Source organism: Helianthus annuus, chromosome 6 (genome assembly GCF_002127325.2).
Source record: "Helianthus annuus cultivar XRQ/B chromosome 6, HanXRQr2.0-SUNRISE, whole genome shotgun sequence".
In the NCBI taxonomy this organism is placed as follows: domain Eukaryota; kingdom Viridiplantae; phylum Streptophyta; class Magnoliopsida; order Asterales; family Asteraceae; genus Helianthus; species Helianthus annuus.
In genome coordinates, this window is record NC_035438.2 from 142636349 (window position 1) to 142652000 (window position 15652).

The 15652-nt window shown below is 36.2% G+C and overlaps 2 protein-coding genes across 13 annotated transcripts; both read left to right on the plus strand.

The window, feature by feature from the left end:
- The first annotated feature begins 371 nt into the window (after positions 1 to 371).
- LOC110865921 (30S ribosomal protein S17) lies at positions 372 to 3779 on the plus strand. The gene is made up of 2 exons (XM_022115257.2): positions 372 to 650; positions 3292 to 3779. Exons 1-2 carry the CDS (start codon positions 489 to 491, stop codon positions 3433 to 3435), a joined length of 306 nt encoding a protein of 101 aa, XP_021970949.1. The 5' UTR covers positions 372 to 488; the 3' UTR covers positions 3436 to 3779.
- A 2450-nt stretch (positions 3780 to 6229) lies between these two features.
- LOC110865922 (O-fucosyltransferase 16) lies at positions 6230 to 13755 on the plus strand. 12 transcript variants are annotated; one of them, XR_004860893.1, is made up of 13 exons: positions 6230 to 6551; positions 6631 to 6690; positions 7516 to 7609; positions 7688 to 7764; positions 7843 to 7931; positions 8035 to 8218; positions 8381 to 8562; positions 9272 to 9374; positions 11050 to 11381; positions 12040 to 12512; positions 12824 to 12936; positions 13246 to 13403; positions 13490 to 13755. XR_004860893.1 is itself a non-coding variant. In XM_035974602.1 (10 exons), the coding sequence occupies exons 1-10, from the start codon at positions 6387 to 6389 to the stop codon at positions 12476 to 12478; spliced, it is 1725 nt and encodes a 574-aa protein (XP_035830495.1). In that variant the 5' UTR covers positions 6230 to 6386; the 3' UTR covers positions 12479 to 12680. The 12 variants fall into 12 exon arrangements, 8 of the variants coding, with proteins under 8 accessions (XP_035830495.1, XP_021970950.1, XP_021970952.1 ...); XR_002551079.2 differs by having other exon boundaries at positions 13371 to 13403; XR_002551076.2 differs by having other exon boundaries at positions 13246 to 13755.
- The last annotated feature ends 1897 nt before the right edge of the window (positions 13756 to 15652 follow it).

Below are 15652 nucleotides of genomic sequence, written 5' to 3' on the forward strand. Positions count from 1 at the left end.
TTCAGGTTTTTCTTTTTTACATTTATTTTGATATTGGACATTTTATATAACTTTTAAAACTAATACTCCCTCGTGGCGGATTCAAACCCATATATACAATATTAAAAAAATATAAACGGGTTATTAACATGCTATAATTAGGTTAACATGTGTTTAACCTGTTTAAACACAAATTTAAACAAGTCATTCACATATCAACCTGTTTAAGATACTAAACTTGCTAAGCTCAAATACATTAACTCTCAGTGTCGTTTCGTGTTTGCGTTAACATGTTTATGTTAGAAATTGTCAGCACAGAGTTGAAAATTTTAAAAAGTATAAAACGGGATTACATGTAAAAAGTAAAGGGTTAGAATAAATACTAGCTATACTTTAGGGGGTAAGATATACAACGCAAGCAACACCTTCATTTGGAGTTCCTACCGGTTAGGGTTTTGAGGGTCGGAGTTTGAGAAACTGTTGAGCAGCCAGTTAGGGTTTTGAACAAGATGAAGTCAGTGGTCGGAATGGTAGTATCGAACAAAATGCAGAAATCGGTGGTGGTGGCCGTCGATAGGCTCTTCCATAACAAGCTCTACAATCGATACGTCAAACGCACATCCAAATTCATGGCACACGACGAAACTAATCAGTGCAATATCGGCGATCGGGTATGTTTCTCTTATTCCATGTGATTAATAGTGTTTGATTATGTAATCTTATGGAACCATAACTTGTATTTGGATTGAAAATCACTGCTTGATGGTTATGAGTTCATCCTGTTTGATCATGTATGTTAGAAACTAGAAATTATTACAATATGTTTAGGCCATAGCGATATATCAATAGCAGAAAATTGCTTGATTGAATTTTGCCCTAAACATAAACATAGCCAAAACAAACAAATGCATTCCAATTATTGGGATTTGTGGAGGTTTCGACCTAGTGGCAGCCGACCCTAATACTCCAAATCAGTTAATTTGGCAGCATAGTTGTCAATAGCGAATACCGGATGATAGCAACAAGCTACCTTACGTATATGCTACGTAGCGATAGCGATCCAGTGGCGGGCGCTATTTCATGTTTAGCGTCAGCGAAACACTAGCAGAAAGTTTAAGAAATATTTTATATGTATATTTTATCAAAATATGCTGTTTTTTTTCTATCTGAATACACTATTTATATTTAATAGTTATATTAAAACAGAAGAAAACCCTAATTGGCATCGCTATTTATATTAAAACGAAAAAAACCTAAAATCTCAGTATTTTCCTACTATAGAGTCTCTAACCATCAGATTGCGACATACTACCGCTTTGCTACGCTATTCGCTATAGCGGGCGCTACGCTCGCTATTTACAACTACTTTTGGCAGCTTGCCGAAATTAGCGTTTTGTGTTACTAAAGTGTAAACCCTAATCTATTTGGTATATATAGATAATAGATGTATAGGGCACATGTAATTCCTTGAGCACATGAATAAGAATTATAACCGCTAGTTGCAACTGTGGACGTAGGTCACGCTAACCGAACCATGTAAATCTTGTGCTTTGTTTCTCAGTTTGATTTATGTTTCTACGAACACATTATTTATTTCCATAACTGTATTTTGGAAGTGCACTGGAAATCTGGAATAGAGTCAGGTACAGATGCCCATATATCATACACAAGGAAATAAGATAATTCTTTGCTTACTTGAAGAAGGATGGACGGGGAATATATGTTGCATGCTCACGGATAGTTTATAACTCTTGGTTTTAAAAAGCTCGTGGGGCTCCTAGGTGTTAAGGTCTGGATAACAGTCAAGCGAGGTGCGAGTGCGAGGCAAGAGCTTCATGTACGTGAGGGGTTGCTCTATGTACACAAAAACTGCATCTCTCATCTTTTTTACATATCGGCCTTTTAATCAAGCAAATTACTCATAATCTCTTTATCCTTTTGGTCATTTTCACATCTCAGACTATTTGACTAATTTAGACCCTTCATATCGCCTCTTGCGCTCGCTTTCTAAAACCAAGATCTATCTTAGTTAAGAAATTACCTGCATTGCAGCTTAATCTTTTTGAGTCTTGTGTAAACATGTGGTTCTAGTTAAAAGATATCTAATCCTTTCTTGATCATTTCCATCATAGCTGTGTCTTTTGTCCAGCGATATTGAATTTAAACCAAGACAAAATTTCCCCACATCTTGATACCTTTATTTTTCTTGTCTTTTCCCGCTTAACAAACTTATCTTTGAGTTAAAATCGCATTCTGAGAGAAAGTGTGATACATGCCTTTTGTTATTTTCTTATTGTTAGTAGGTAGTGAGTCTATCTAGTGCGTTGTTTCTTTGAAACCATTAGTTAGTTAGTAGTGGGTCGGTTGGTTATTTCTTTGTAAGCCTATAATTTTTTATTGTTAGTAGTAGTGAGTCTATCTAGTGTGTTATTTCTTTGAAGCCATTAGTTAGTTAGTAGTGGGTCGGTTGGTTATTTCTTTGTAAGCCTATAAATGGACCAATTAGGTTAATGTTTTAAGAAATAATGAAAATAAATCGAGACTAAGTATCTTATGTATCTCTTATCTTTTCCTTCCCTGAATTTGTTACATACCAAACAAGAGAACTTAACCCAAAAGACTAGTCTGGTGGGTGAGAGAGCCCATTTGGTATATAAACCTCACATTGGTTGCTCAACCGATGTGGGACAAGTCCCATACCCTGCAATGGTTTCGGTCCATAACAATCGACCCTCCTTAAGGGCCAACGTCCTCGCTGGTCACGGCTGGCTCTCTCCAGACCACCACTCCGTGGGCCACCACTCTGAGTTTGGCTCTGATACCAATGTTACATACCAAACAAGAGAACTCAACCCAAAAGACTAGTCTGGTAGGTGAGAGAGCCCATTTGGTATATAAACCTCACATTGGTTGCCCACTTGCCCATACAACCGATGTGGGACAAGTCCCACACCTTGCAATGGTTTCGGTCCATAACAAAATTGGTACACATTATAGTGCTTTGCACACATGTATTTATGACGTTTGGCAACATTTGTGAGACTTTGATAATATCTGAATGCCAAAAAAAAAAATACCATTTCTTAAAAATGAGGGCATCAATTGTGCAAACAAGGATTTATGAAGTTGGAAATGAGGATAACTAGGTGTAGCTTTTTGTCGAGATGTACAATAGCAAAACATATTTCCTAGTCATACAACACTTCCATGGTGTTTGTCTGTTTGAAACTACATTACTGATTGTTATACATTGTTGTATATGTAAGGAAATATATGACATGCTTGAATGAACCATCTTTTTTTATTTTTCAGGTTAAATTAGATCCATCCAGACCATTGAGCAAGCGGAAGAACTGGGTGGTTGCTGAGATTCTGAAGAAAGCACGCATTTATACGCCACCATCTCCTACCGTTTCAGGCAGCAAGACCCCAGTAGCAGATTCATCTTCATCTTAAGGTTTGAATATGGAAAACCTATGTGTTCTTCGTTTTACTGCATGCTCGACCATGATGGCGAGATTAATAGATATAGTTGTATTTCTCTTGATTGTAGTTGTCAAGATATGTTTTTTTTTTGTTTCTGGATCTTTTTTCTAAAACATAATTTTGATTCAAACCTATTTTGTCTCAAGTTTTTGGGTTTTTTTAACTGTTTTTATAAGTGCACATTTTGAAGGAAAAAAATACAGCTACTTCAAGTGCATGTTCTCTGGTGTAAGTTGTAATAATTCAGGTCTGTTTGTGGTGCATTCAGGATGAATATTTATTTTTTTAGGTATTTACGCTTACGAATTTGGTTACGATGTGTTGACTTAATGAATTTAAGCAGCTTTCAGATTGAGGAATTTCTATCATTCATAACCTTTTAAATGCATAAAGCCTGCTAAATCAGTTGTTAAAAGAAATGGATTATTATTGTGGTTTTATAACCATATTTAACATATTGAGGCACGCATGTGCAGCAAGTACCAATTTGTGCTCTAAAAAGCGCGCCTAGACATGTGTCAAAGCAGATCTTTTGTGCTTTACAGTGAGGCTTGCCTACATGCTTTTTTGCTCATCATGTATGTTGACAGCTGAGAAAATCCAAGTGTTGAAAACTTGAAGGTATATAAAACCCGTGTATAGGCATCATTGCTTAGTGGAGATGGATATGATCGGGTGGTTCTGCTGGTGGCACGATGATACTCCAGTGATCCAAATTTGCCGTTCAAAAAAAAAATATATATATATATATATATATATAACCCGTGTGTATTGACAGCTGAGACATAAGTTCATGTTGACTGGCCTGAGTAGCTACTTAATATGGGTTGTTGCTACTACCACCAACATAAAGATTCTATAATGGCAGATCTTGAACACCGATAATCAATCAACAGGTTCCTTTTTCTCAAATCTGGATAGAACCAGCAGCATCATTGTGATATAGAATCAGTATCTGTTGCTTATACGATCTCAGCTAGAGGTAGCTCTTGACGCTTTGGTGGACTCGTAACTCGCTCTATATCAAAACAGACTTAAATGTTGCGTTACCGTATCCTACCGTCATTGGTTAACAGAGAAGCTTTGTCGGTTCTGGGCACTTGTCTCCGTGGTTGTGTAAGGAAGTGCAACTTGCACCGAACTTTGTTTCAATTCCAACCGATATTGTGCATTCTGAAGCATATGCCCGGTCATCAAAACACTGTACATGAGCTGCGCGAGATCCTCGGCAACCTGACATTATTCCAACCGATATTATGAATCCTTGGTATCGACTTTAAGTTTGGTACTTTCAGTGTTGACTTGAAGTTCAATACTATAGAGGATGACGAGCACCGAGCATGCTTGTGACACCTTAGGCAAATTCTGTGTCGTCGTTTAAAATAGTGTGGGCGAATACCACATTTGTTTTGTACATGAGAGATACAAGAGTTGCACGAGCTCAAATTCCACCAGAGCAGTTTGAGTGAACTAGTTGTGAATGAGAAAATAAAGTTACAATTTAACAAGTTAAACATGCTGAGGTGCGGTAATATGATTACGAGTGACCTAGAAAATTTCTATATGGGTAACTAAAAAAAAAATATTCTAACATCGTTAATATTAACTGTAATCCTTCTAAAAATTTTCTATGGGTAAACCTCACAATATTAATTGGTGGGTCAAGTTATTCTACAAAGGCTTCTAATTGTAAGAAGTGTAAGAAGGATTTATAGAGTGACAAGTGTTCAATAACCTAAAACTAAACCCACTACATCACCATCAAAAACCTAAACACCCCACCCCACCACCCAAAAACCTAAACCCCCCCCCCCTGGGCAAAAAAAAAAAACAAAAAAAAAACTATACCTCACCAAAAAACCTAAACCCCCCACCCCCCAAAAACCTAAAAAAAACCTAACCCCCCCCCCCCCCCCTCCACCCCCCAAAAACCTAAAAAAAATCTAAAAGAAACTAAACACCCACCCCCACCCAAAAACCTAAACCCCCACCCCCTCGGCAAAAAAAAAAATTTTTTTTTTTTTTTTTTTTTTTTAGGGTGGGTGATGTGTGTGTGTGTGGGGGGGGGGGGGGTTAGGTTTTTGGTGATGGTGGATGTTTAAGGTTTTTTTATTTTTTTTATTTTTATTGGGGTTTTTTTGTGTAGTGGATTTTTTTAGGTTATTGGACACTTGTCACTCTATAAATCCTTCTTACACTTCTTACAATTAGGATCCTTTGTATTTGATCATAATCCATTAATTGGTATTAGACGTTGAATATTACAAAATTTCTCACATCCGGATCTACCTTATAATTCAATCATTCAACTAGAAAACCATTAAAACAAGATAATTAAAACTCATTTATCCATACAATCCCCAACCTAGCATCTTAACAATCAGTTAACTTATCATTTTTTATATTTGACCTCTAACTCAAGTGTAGGAGGATTTTAGTTTTCTTGGAAGACTCAAGTTCAATTCCTATTTGGTGTAAAAAAGGAGTGAGGCACTGGTGGGCAGTGATAGGAGACTCAGGGAAACCTGAGTTCGATCCTTGAGCAAACGGGTTTTACTGGTAATTACCGTCGTGCCTACGGGCGAGTGGGTTACCGGGTTTTCCCCGAAATTGGTGGTGGACCACTTGGGTTAATATCGGAGTACTCCGTTTGTCCAGTGAGTACGTCAAGAGTGTTCGGGATTGATTTGTTGGCCGTTCAAGAAAAAAAAAGAAATTCTACTGCAAAATATTATTATTATTGTAGTCGCTTCTAGAAATGATTTCTTCTCAGTTGTTCTCATCGTCTCCAGAACGAACAAAAATAATTACCGACAGACAGACACCAGTACGCAGATCATGTTATGTTCCCTCCCTTTTCTTCCTTTCTCTATCTAAAACCAAACCAAACCAAACCAACTTCTTTCTCTCTCTAAGCATCCATGGCTGCCCACCGGCGCCGCCACCACCACCACACTTATAACCGGTTCCGTTACCTTATTCCGGCAATTTCCGTCACATCCGGTGCCATTCTCATGCTCTACGGTTTTATCTCTCTCCTTGCACCTTCTCCTGATCATCTCCACCACTTTGTACGCCGGAAATCGGTATTTTCTATTACTTCAAATTAGGTTTTCAGTCCTTTTTTTTAATTACTATTATTATAATTTTAGTAATGAATTTCAGTTGAGTGAAGATGGCGTTGTTGATGATTCGCCCGCTATTCCTTCGCTGTTCAAAGTTTCGGTTAGGTTTTTTATGCTTCAGAATCTGTTTATATTGGAAGTTTTGGGGTAAACGAGCAGAGCTACTCGATATCGGCTTCTCGTTTTTCAGCCGAGCCTAAAAATGAGCTTGTCTGATAACTAGGGGTATGTTAAGCTTCTAGCTTTCTTAAGCAAAAGCTGCTACCTAATAAAAAACCTTGTTTGGTTGAAGTAGCTTAAAGCTTTTAGGTTAGGTAGGTTAGGAGCTTGAAGCTTTTGGTTGAACGCTCCTACTAGTAGCGTTTAGAAGGAGCTACAAATTTTAGGGAAAAAAATGACTATTTTAACCTCTAAAGATAATGAACTTTTTATGCACAAACTTTTTAAATTTTTAGTTATGTCCATTTTGGTTATTTTATGCATTTTATTAAAAGTTCCAGCTACTCTGCCAAACACCAAATATATCTAAAAAGTTACAGCTACTAGCTATAGCTTCCAGCCACCAACCACCAGCTAACAGCTACTTTTGCCAAACATACCCTAGACCGAGCTTCGAGTCACCCAAACGGCCTATTATTTATCTATTTTTTTATTTAATGTGTAAATATAATTGTTGTTTTAAAATTTAATATAAATTATTAATTAATAAATAATAAAATAGCCAGAGTCCGAGCTTGAAAAACTACTCACGAGCCTAGCTCGAGCCTTAGAAACAGAGGTTGAGCTCTTGTAATTTAACAAGCTCGGGCTCGGCTTAGCTCGTTTACACTCCTAGTCGTGGTGCGATTTTGAATCCTGACTGGATCCGATTTTGTGATATTTTCTAATTTTGATGTACTTGGTATTATGATTGGGAATGAATTAGGTCAGTGGTGAGATGGCGAGTGATAAAAGTCTATGGAATACAAAGATGTCAGAGTTTTATTATGGGTGTAGTAATGCTAGCAATAAGTTTCCAAGTAAGTGATGAATGAAACAACATGAGTAAGACATGAGTTCTTCAGTTGGTTTAATTTGGATGTTTATCCGAAACGCAGAAGTAGAAACAGTTACATATCCTAATCGATACTTGCTGATAGCCACGAGTGGTGGTTTAAACCAACAACGAACTGGTGTAAGTCGTCCCAATCATCTTAAATATGTATGATTACTTACTTTTGATTAGATAAGAAATAAGTATTTGTTTTCACAGATTACAGACGCTGTTGTTGCTGCGCGTATACTGAACGCTACTCTTGTTATTCCGAAATTGGACCAGAAGTCATTTTGGAAGGATTCTAGGTTAGTCATGGAGAAATGATTGAACATACAATGTGCATGAGTGGATTTCTAACAACTTTGGTTTGCAAGTTTTGTAAAGCTGATTGTACATTTTCTTGAACAGTACTTTTTCAGAGATATTTGACGTTGACTGGTTTATAACACATTTATCGAGGGATGTAAAAGTCATAAAAGAGCTTCCACGGAAGGGGGGCAAGGATTGGATTCCGTATAATATGCGTGTTCCTAGAAAGTGTAACGAGAGATGCTATCAGATTCGTGTGTTGCCAGTACTTATGAAGAAGAATGTAAGTTATAACGTAACATTGTATCATATGCAGTTCTACACTGTATATTATATAAGCATACAATGTCTTGCATCATATTAATTTGTTGGCTTAATCTTTAATAGTGTTTCTATAGTTTCGAAGAATTACGTAATCTGTTTCATGTTTTTCTTTCTTGTGCAGGCTGTTCAGCTGAGTAAGTTTGATTACAGACTTGCTAACAGGTTGGAGACTGATCTTCAAAAGCTTAGATGCAGGGTAAACTACCATGCTTTAAAGTTCACTGATCCTATTAATAGAATGGGTCAAAAGTTGGTCAACCGAATGAGGAAGTTGGGCAAGCACTATATTGCTCTACATCTGAGGTACGCACTTGATAGTTCTTATGTTGTTCTTAAATTGAGAAACACTATGGTGTCATTATTATTTTTGTTTCAATTTCTCATCTAGCCGATCTAATTTTAAGTAAGAGTTAGGTGCCATTTACGTCTTGTGGTTTGTCCATTTTTCCCTTCTGCAGGCCAAATTTCAAAATTGTACCATTTTATTCCCTGACATCCTCAAAATATGCCCCACTTCAGTCCAAAAAATTAACACCAGTTAAAAAAACTCAGGGGTAGAATAGTCATTTTACATAGATTTTTTTATTTTTCATTTTTTAAACTTATTATTATTATTATTATTATAATAATAATAAAAAGAAGCTTAAAAAAATGAAAAATCTATGTAAAATGACTATTTTACCCCTGAGCTAACTGAGTTTTTTTTTTTAACTGGCGTTAATTTTTTGGACTGAAGTGGGGCACATTTCGAGGATGTCAGGGAAGAAAATGGTACAATTTTGAAATTTGGCCTGCAAAAGGCAAAAATGGACAAATCACAGGACGTAAATGGCACCTAACTCTTTGAGTAATTTTAGAGGTGTCATTATTACTTGTTTCTCTGTTTTTTTTTTTTTTTTGTTATTATTTTTGCTGCTGCTTTTTTGTGTTTAGGTTGTTCCGTTTGTACTTTTGAGTTGTTAGAAAAGTTACAACTTGTGCTGACTACTACTTTTACTGCTCTATAATACAGGTTTGAACCTGATATGCTTGCATTTTCAGGATGCTATTATGGTGGTGGAGAGAAGGAAAGAAGAGAATTGGGTAAAATACGGAAGAGGTGGAAAACTTTACATGTAAGCACTTGATACTCAAGTTTGTTTGATTTCATTTTTGTCCACAAGTAGCCTTAAAACTATCGACTAACAAGCCAAAACTAGTAGAATTTTTAGGGTAGTCAAAAGTTATATGCTAAAGTGAAGAATAGTAGATAGAGCTTGACGTGTATGTACCTTTAGCTCTCTTTCTTTCGAGTACGCATGTTCCGTAGTAACGTTAATACATTTATGACTAATATAAGGTTATTAGCAGCAGCAAACTGCTAACATTTTTACATTAACTATTTAAAATTCAACAAAGAACCGTTTTAATATCTTTTAGAAACGGAGTTTTAAAGAACGAAGCATAATGCATTTCAAATGGATAAATATTATCTGTAAGAAGAGATTTCAATTTCAACCCAGTTACTTATAAATGGTGTAAATGGGTTGATTTGGGTTCCGGATCAATTCAAAATGTTAGCTAAACGGGAAACGGGTCAAGTATGGCTCAAAGTATTTTTATGCATATAGATACTAAATTATTTTTGATTTCTTGCTATGGAAGTGATGTTTTTGTAATCATAACTGACATGCTAATTGTATACAACATTCCCGTGTATATGTAATGTTATATAATTAATAATAAAAAGTTGTGTTTTTAAAAAACATATGCATTGCACGATTGAATAAACCCATGTATTATACTAATGAGTTAATTACATAGTTAGTCTCTGTGGTTTGCACAAAATAACATACTTAAGTACTAATAGTTTAAAATCACATTCTAGGGTATTAACTTTTCATTTTGTAACGTTTGGAGGTATTAACGTTATTTGTAGGTTTAAAATCACATTCTATTAATACCTAAGTATGTTATTTTGTGCAAACCACAAGGACTAACTATGTTAATACCCTAAAAGTTAATACCTCCAAATGTTACAAAATGAAAAGTTAATACCCTAGAAGGTGATTTTAAACTATTAGTACCTAAGTATGTTATTTTGTGTAAACCATAGGGACTAACTATGTAATTAACTCTTATACTAATAGAATAAAATATAGTGTAAATTGTTAACATAAACAGTCGTTAATTTTTAAAACATTATTTCTTTCAACTGGGCATTAACTTTGATTTTTTTTAATACAACCTATTTTTTTAATTATTTAACATATTGTATTTTTACCATGCTTACATTCCAAACGCATTAAATATTTGAATTTTCTAGAAATCACTCATAAAAACAATTATCATGATTATTCTTCGTTTTTAAATATTTTAACCAACATAATTTTGAACTTGGTGAGGCTTTTTAAGTAAAAATTATAAGTTTATTTATGAATTAATAATTAATTTCATATTCAAATCATTTAATTACTGATATAATAACTATCTTTAGTTAAAAAAATAAGTATCCATAATTAAGTAGGAGAGAGAGGCTGGAAAACCAAAAGTAGATGGCTCCAATAGATACACGTGTCCCCAATGGTTTTCCCCAACGGTTTTCTTTTATTATATAGTATAGATATAAATAGATATAGATGTGCGCAAGTAAGTGTTTACAAATCAACCCAACTATATCTAGATCCATACTAAAAATACCTTTTCGACTGGAACCTATTTTGACCCGTTACCTGGCATCCCAACCCCACCTACCCATCTTGTCGTGTCTACCCTTACGCAAGTCCTAACATATTTTTATATCAACTGCAGAGCAACAATCCCGACAAAGAAAGGAGACAAGGTAGATGCCCACTTACACCCGAAGAAGTGGGTCTAATGTTGCGAGCACTTGGATATAACAAAGGCGTTCATCTTTACGTGGCTTCAGGTGAAGTATATGGCGGGGATGAGACATTAGCCCCCTTGAGAGCACTTTTCCCTAACATTCATTCAAAAGACGCCATAGCCACCAAACAAGAGTTGGAACCGTTTTCTGCATTTTCTTCCCGTATGGCTGCACTTGATTTCATTGTGTGTGATGAAAGCGACGTCTTTGTTACAAATAATAACGGGAACATGGCAAAAATTTTGGCCGGGCGGAGGTATGTTTCACCTTTATGATCAAGTTTACCACCACTGTTTAGGGGTGTGAATTTCTGACACGACCCGTAAACACGACACGAAATTTGTGGGTTTGGGTTTAGGTTTAGGTTGAACCCGCGAACCCGTTTAACTAAACGGGCCAGGTTCGGGTCAACCCGGTCGGGTTGGCGGATTGACCTATTTAACTCATTTATGTTTTATGTCTTAAATAATGGGATGTGTATTTTATGCCATAATTATAACTTAAAAAGAGAAATTGACATAAGATTTTATAATTTAAATGTAATTGTATTATATAAATAAATTTGTGTGTTTTTATAATAAATTTTAATTTTAATATATTAATTTGCAGGGAAAAAAATAATAAAAAAAAATTGGTTGAACGGGTGGTGTTCGGGTCAACATGAGAATATTCGGGTAGTGTTTGGGTTCGTAAAAAATTTTCGGATTTGGGTTGGGTTGAACCCGCCAACCCACGAACACAACCTGTTTAGCACCCACTGTTAGTGCAAAGTAACATTGTATGTAAGGAGATAAACACAACCCTAAACGACCAACTCATAAGTAAATTTATCGAAATTGCCATTAGTAATGTGTTGTTAAAGAAAGCTAAGATTTGGTTTTGATTGAGCTGTGTATTGTTTGTTTCTCTTGTAGGAGATACTTTGGACACAAACCAACAATACGTCCAAATGCTAAAAAACTCTACCGTTTATTCCTAAACCGAGAAAACACAACATGGGAGGAATTTTCTTCAAAAGTAAGAAGTCGTCAAAGAGGTTTCATGGGGGAGCCAAGGGAGGTAAGGCCCGGACGCGGTGAATTTCATGAAAACCCCGCTACTTGCATATGTGAAGACCCGCAAGCTAAATCAAAACTGCAAACGCTCCCTCGAAAGTTTGGGAAGACTGATGTTGACTCTGATGATGTATTTGTTGACCCGGATGTTGATAACGAACATGAATTATCAGACCAGGATGAAGATGATGATGATCTTATCGACCCCCAGTTTCAACATCTTGTTAATGATACAAGTGTTGATGATGATCCTTTGATATCTGACGTACCTGAAATTGAAGAGTTGCTTTCTGACTAAATGTTCCCGGTTTTACCGGTTGGCTGATCTTGATGTATGTTGCATACTAGAGCTTTTGAGTTAGTAACAGGTCAAAATGGGTAGGGGGTACTGTTTGGATCGGTTCAGGTTGACATGTATACATTTTTTTGTTCATTTTTTGTAAGTGGTTAACAGTTAAGCAATAATAATATATTTTTTGAAAATAAATTGATTCAGCCCATGTGAAGCTGTTTTCCTTGTAGTTACTTTTTATGGTTTGGCCCGTTTGACCTGTTATGAATAAATGGTAACCTGAATATGACCCATTTATAAGCAAATGGGTTGCTTGCACCCTTTAAATGACTACGACCCATGGCAATGCAGATTGTGGATTCGGTGCTAAAGGAACGAGTCAGGAAACACTTGCTACTTTATGGGGGTTTTGCTATTTAAATGTGGCGCTTACCAGAAGTACGGCTTCAAAATGCAAATCAAAGGTTCAAACAACCCTCTTAGCGCACTCACAAACACACACACACACACACACACACCCTGCCACATCCACAACATCTAAATCTGCTGTATTAAAGGTTTCTTTTTCTTGTTACAGTTCTTGTTTGGTTAGTAGAATATACTTTCAACATTCTTGATTTGTTAGGTAATGCTGGGTCATGGGATTGGATTGGTAAAATACGTCATGGGTTGGGTTTAGATAGGTTGACAGTCTTTTTATAGCCGTTACAAATATAAGGTTAAGGTCTTTCGCTTGTGACCCCAACCAGAGGTATACTGGCTCGTGTTTCCAGGTGCAGGGGCAGATTTGGTCATTCGGTTGCTATGTATTAGTGGTGCTAATGTAAATGAGGCAACAGGATTTGCATGGGCCGATTTGGTACTTCTCTTAACATGCATTTTCAACTTCTTTCGGCAGGTCTGAAGGTAGCATTACCTCATAATCCGACAGGTATGCTTGACGCCTTTATTTTTTCCTCCGGAGCTTTAACCATTGCATCAACGGAACAAAACCTCATCAAAATCCCTCCCTTCCAGACAACAGTTGAAAGAGTGAGTCAATATCTTCAATTGGCCTTTATTATACACACCTGCATGGCTGCATGCTAACAAGTCCAATGTCAACAAAGGCTACATTCAGCTCAGGCGATTCGGTCTTGTATATTCCATAGGCTAGACTGCTAGAGCAGTTGCAGTTGCAGTTGTTTCATGAGTCAAACGCAAAGGATATTTTTTTTATCCATCTCAATGTTTTCACCCGACCATTTTCCACTAATTTTTGCGGCATCTTCATGCTGTCTTGATTGTGTGTTTCATGTCTCTATCTATGTTAATTTGAATGATACCCCTGCTACCACTACTAGAAAAGTGGTACTTTTCAACGTGTTTTCCGTCACATAGGGCCGGCTCTTGGGTTGGCCAACCCGTGCCGACGCTTGAGGTCCAAATTTTCAAAGGGCTGGAAAAGTTTCTAAAAGCTTTTATATATTTATTAAATTATATATTTAGTATATTCATTCGTTTATTATGCTCCGCTTGCGGTGTGCACATATAATGTATATATGTGTGGGCGCTGAGGGGGGGGGGGGGGAATGAAATGGTACTAACTTTAACGTTATTTTACTATTTTCGTGAAAATAATGTTAAAAGCGGCGGATGGTTAATCATGCATCATGTGGTGACGTTGATAGCTGAAAGACACGGGGGTACACGCACCAATCAGTCTCCGTCCTGATTGTTTGAGTGTTATGTGTCTTAGGTCCAAGGTTTGATACAAAACTACAATCGAGCCGGGGATCTCACTGGAAGCAGCCTTTCTATTCCTAACGGGTAGAGGTAAGGCTGTCTACATCTACCCTCCTCAGACCCTATCTTAGCTTTGCTATTGGTGGGATTTACTGAGTATGATGATGATTTGTTTATTATGCAAAAAAAAAAAAATGTTGGTGGTATTGTGGAAAAACCATCTTAAGATGATGTAAAGTTCTCAAGTTCAAGTCTTGGCTCACTAAAGTTTATTTATTTAATTTATTTCCCCTTAACCACAATTTTGGTCCCAATTATTTTTTACGTCCGATGCCTAAATTTTTTCAAGAGTTTTCGAGGACGGCTGCCGTCACAAATGCATTGTTACAAAAACCTAATGTTGGAAAAAGCCCCTTAGGAAACTCTTTGCAACGCATTTGCTACACAAATTTCAGCGCATTTGCAACGGAAATATTGTGTTGGAAATTTGCAAAGCATTTCCTACGCTTCCCTAATTGTTCTTGTAAAGATTTGTGAGGTATTTGCCACAAAAATATGGAGTTGAAATATATTTGTAACAGATTTACTGCGCATACCCTAAAGAATTTGCAACGAAATATTTATAACAAAAAAAAAAAAATAAAATAAAATAAAAACCTTTCTAGAAAAACCTGTTTTTTTTTTCCTGAAAATTGCATGAAAAATCACTAAGAAATATACATAAAATAAAAAAAAACAAGTTCTAAATTCACCGTACTTCGAAAATAACACATAACGCAAGTTCTAGTATATCAATACCTGAAAACCAAAAGAGCTTTATTCATTTTAATTCAATTGTATTATCATCATCATACTCAGTAAATCTCATCAATAGCAAAGCTAAGGTAGGGTCTGAGGAGGGTAAGATGTAGACAACCTTACCTCTACCCCGTATGAATAGAGAGGCTGCTTTCAGTGTGTTAGGTATCAAATAGTAGGAGGGGTCAGTTGTAATATCAGCATAGTGTGAGGGGTTTAAAAGTAAAATGCGGTTGTAATCCGATTCGTTAAATAAACGAACTGTGAACAGAATTAGGCAGCTAATGATTTGAGATTAATCTCCTTCTTCTTCTGAGAATTCTTCTTCTTCTTTCTCTGTGTTAGCTCAATCTCTCGATTACCATTTTTGTTCGTAACAATTGGTATCAGAGCTGTTCGATCTTTGGACAACTCGTGATTCAAACTTCAATTCGTTGAAATTCAATCTAATCGATCGTTTCAAACACCGTTTCATTTCGATTCACTGGAATTGATCAATTGTTCGATACAATTCCATTCGCATTCATTTCAAATATAGGAATTGATCATTTGTTCGATCAATTCTGCTTCAATTCGATTCAATTCTACCCTACTATTGAATCAGTTCAATAAATCAACAACAACAATTAGGGTTTGAATATTCAGGCACTCCAATAG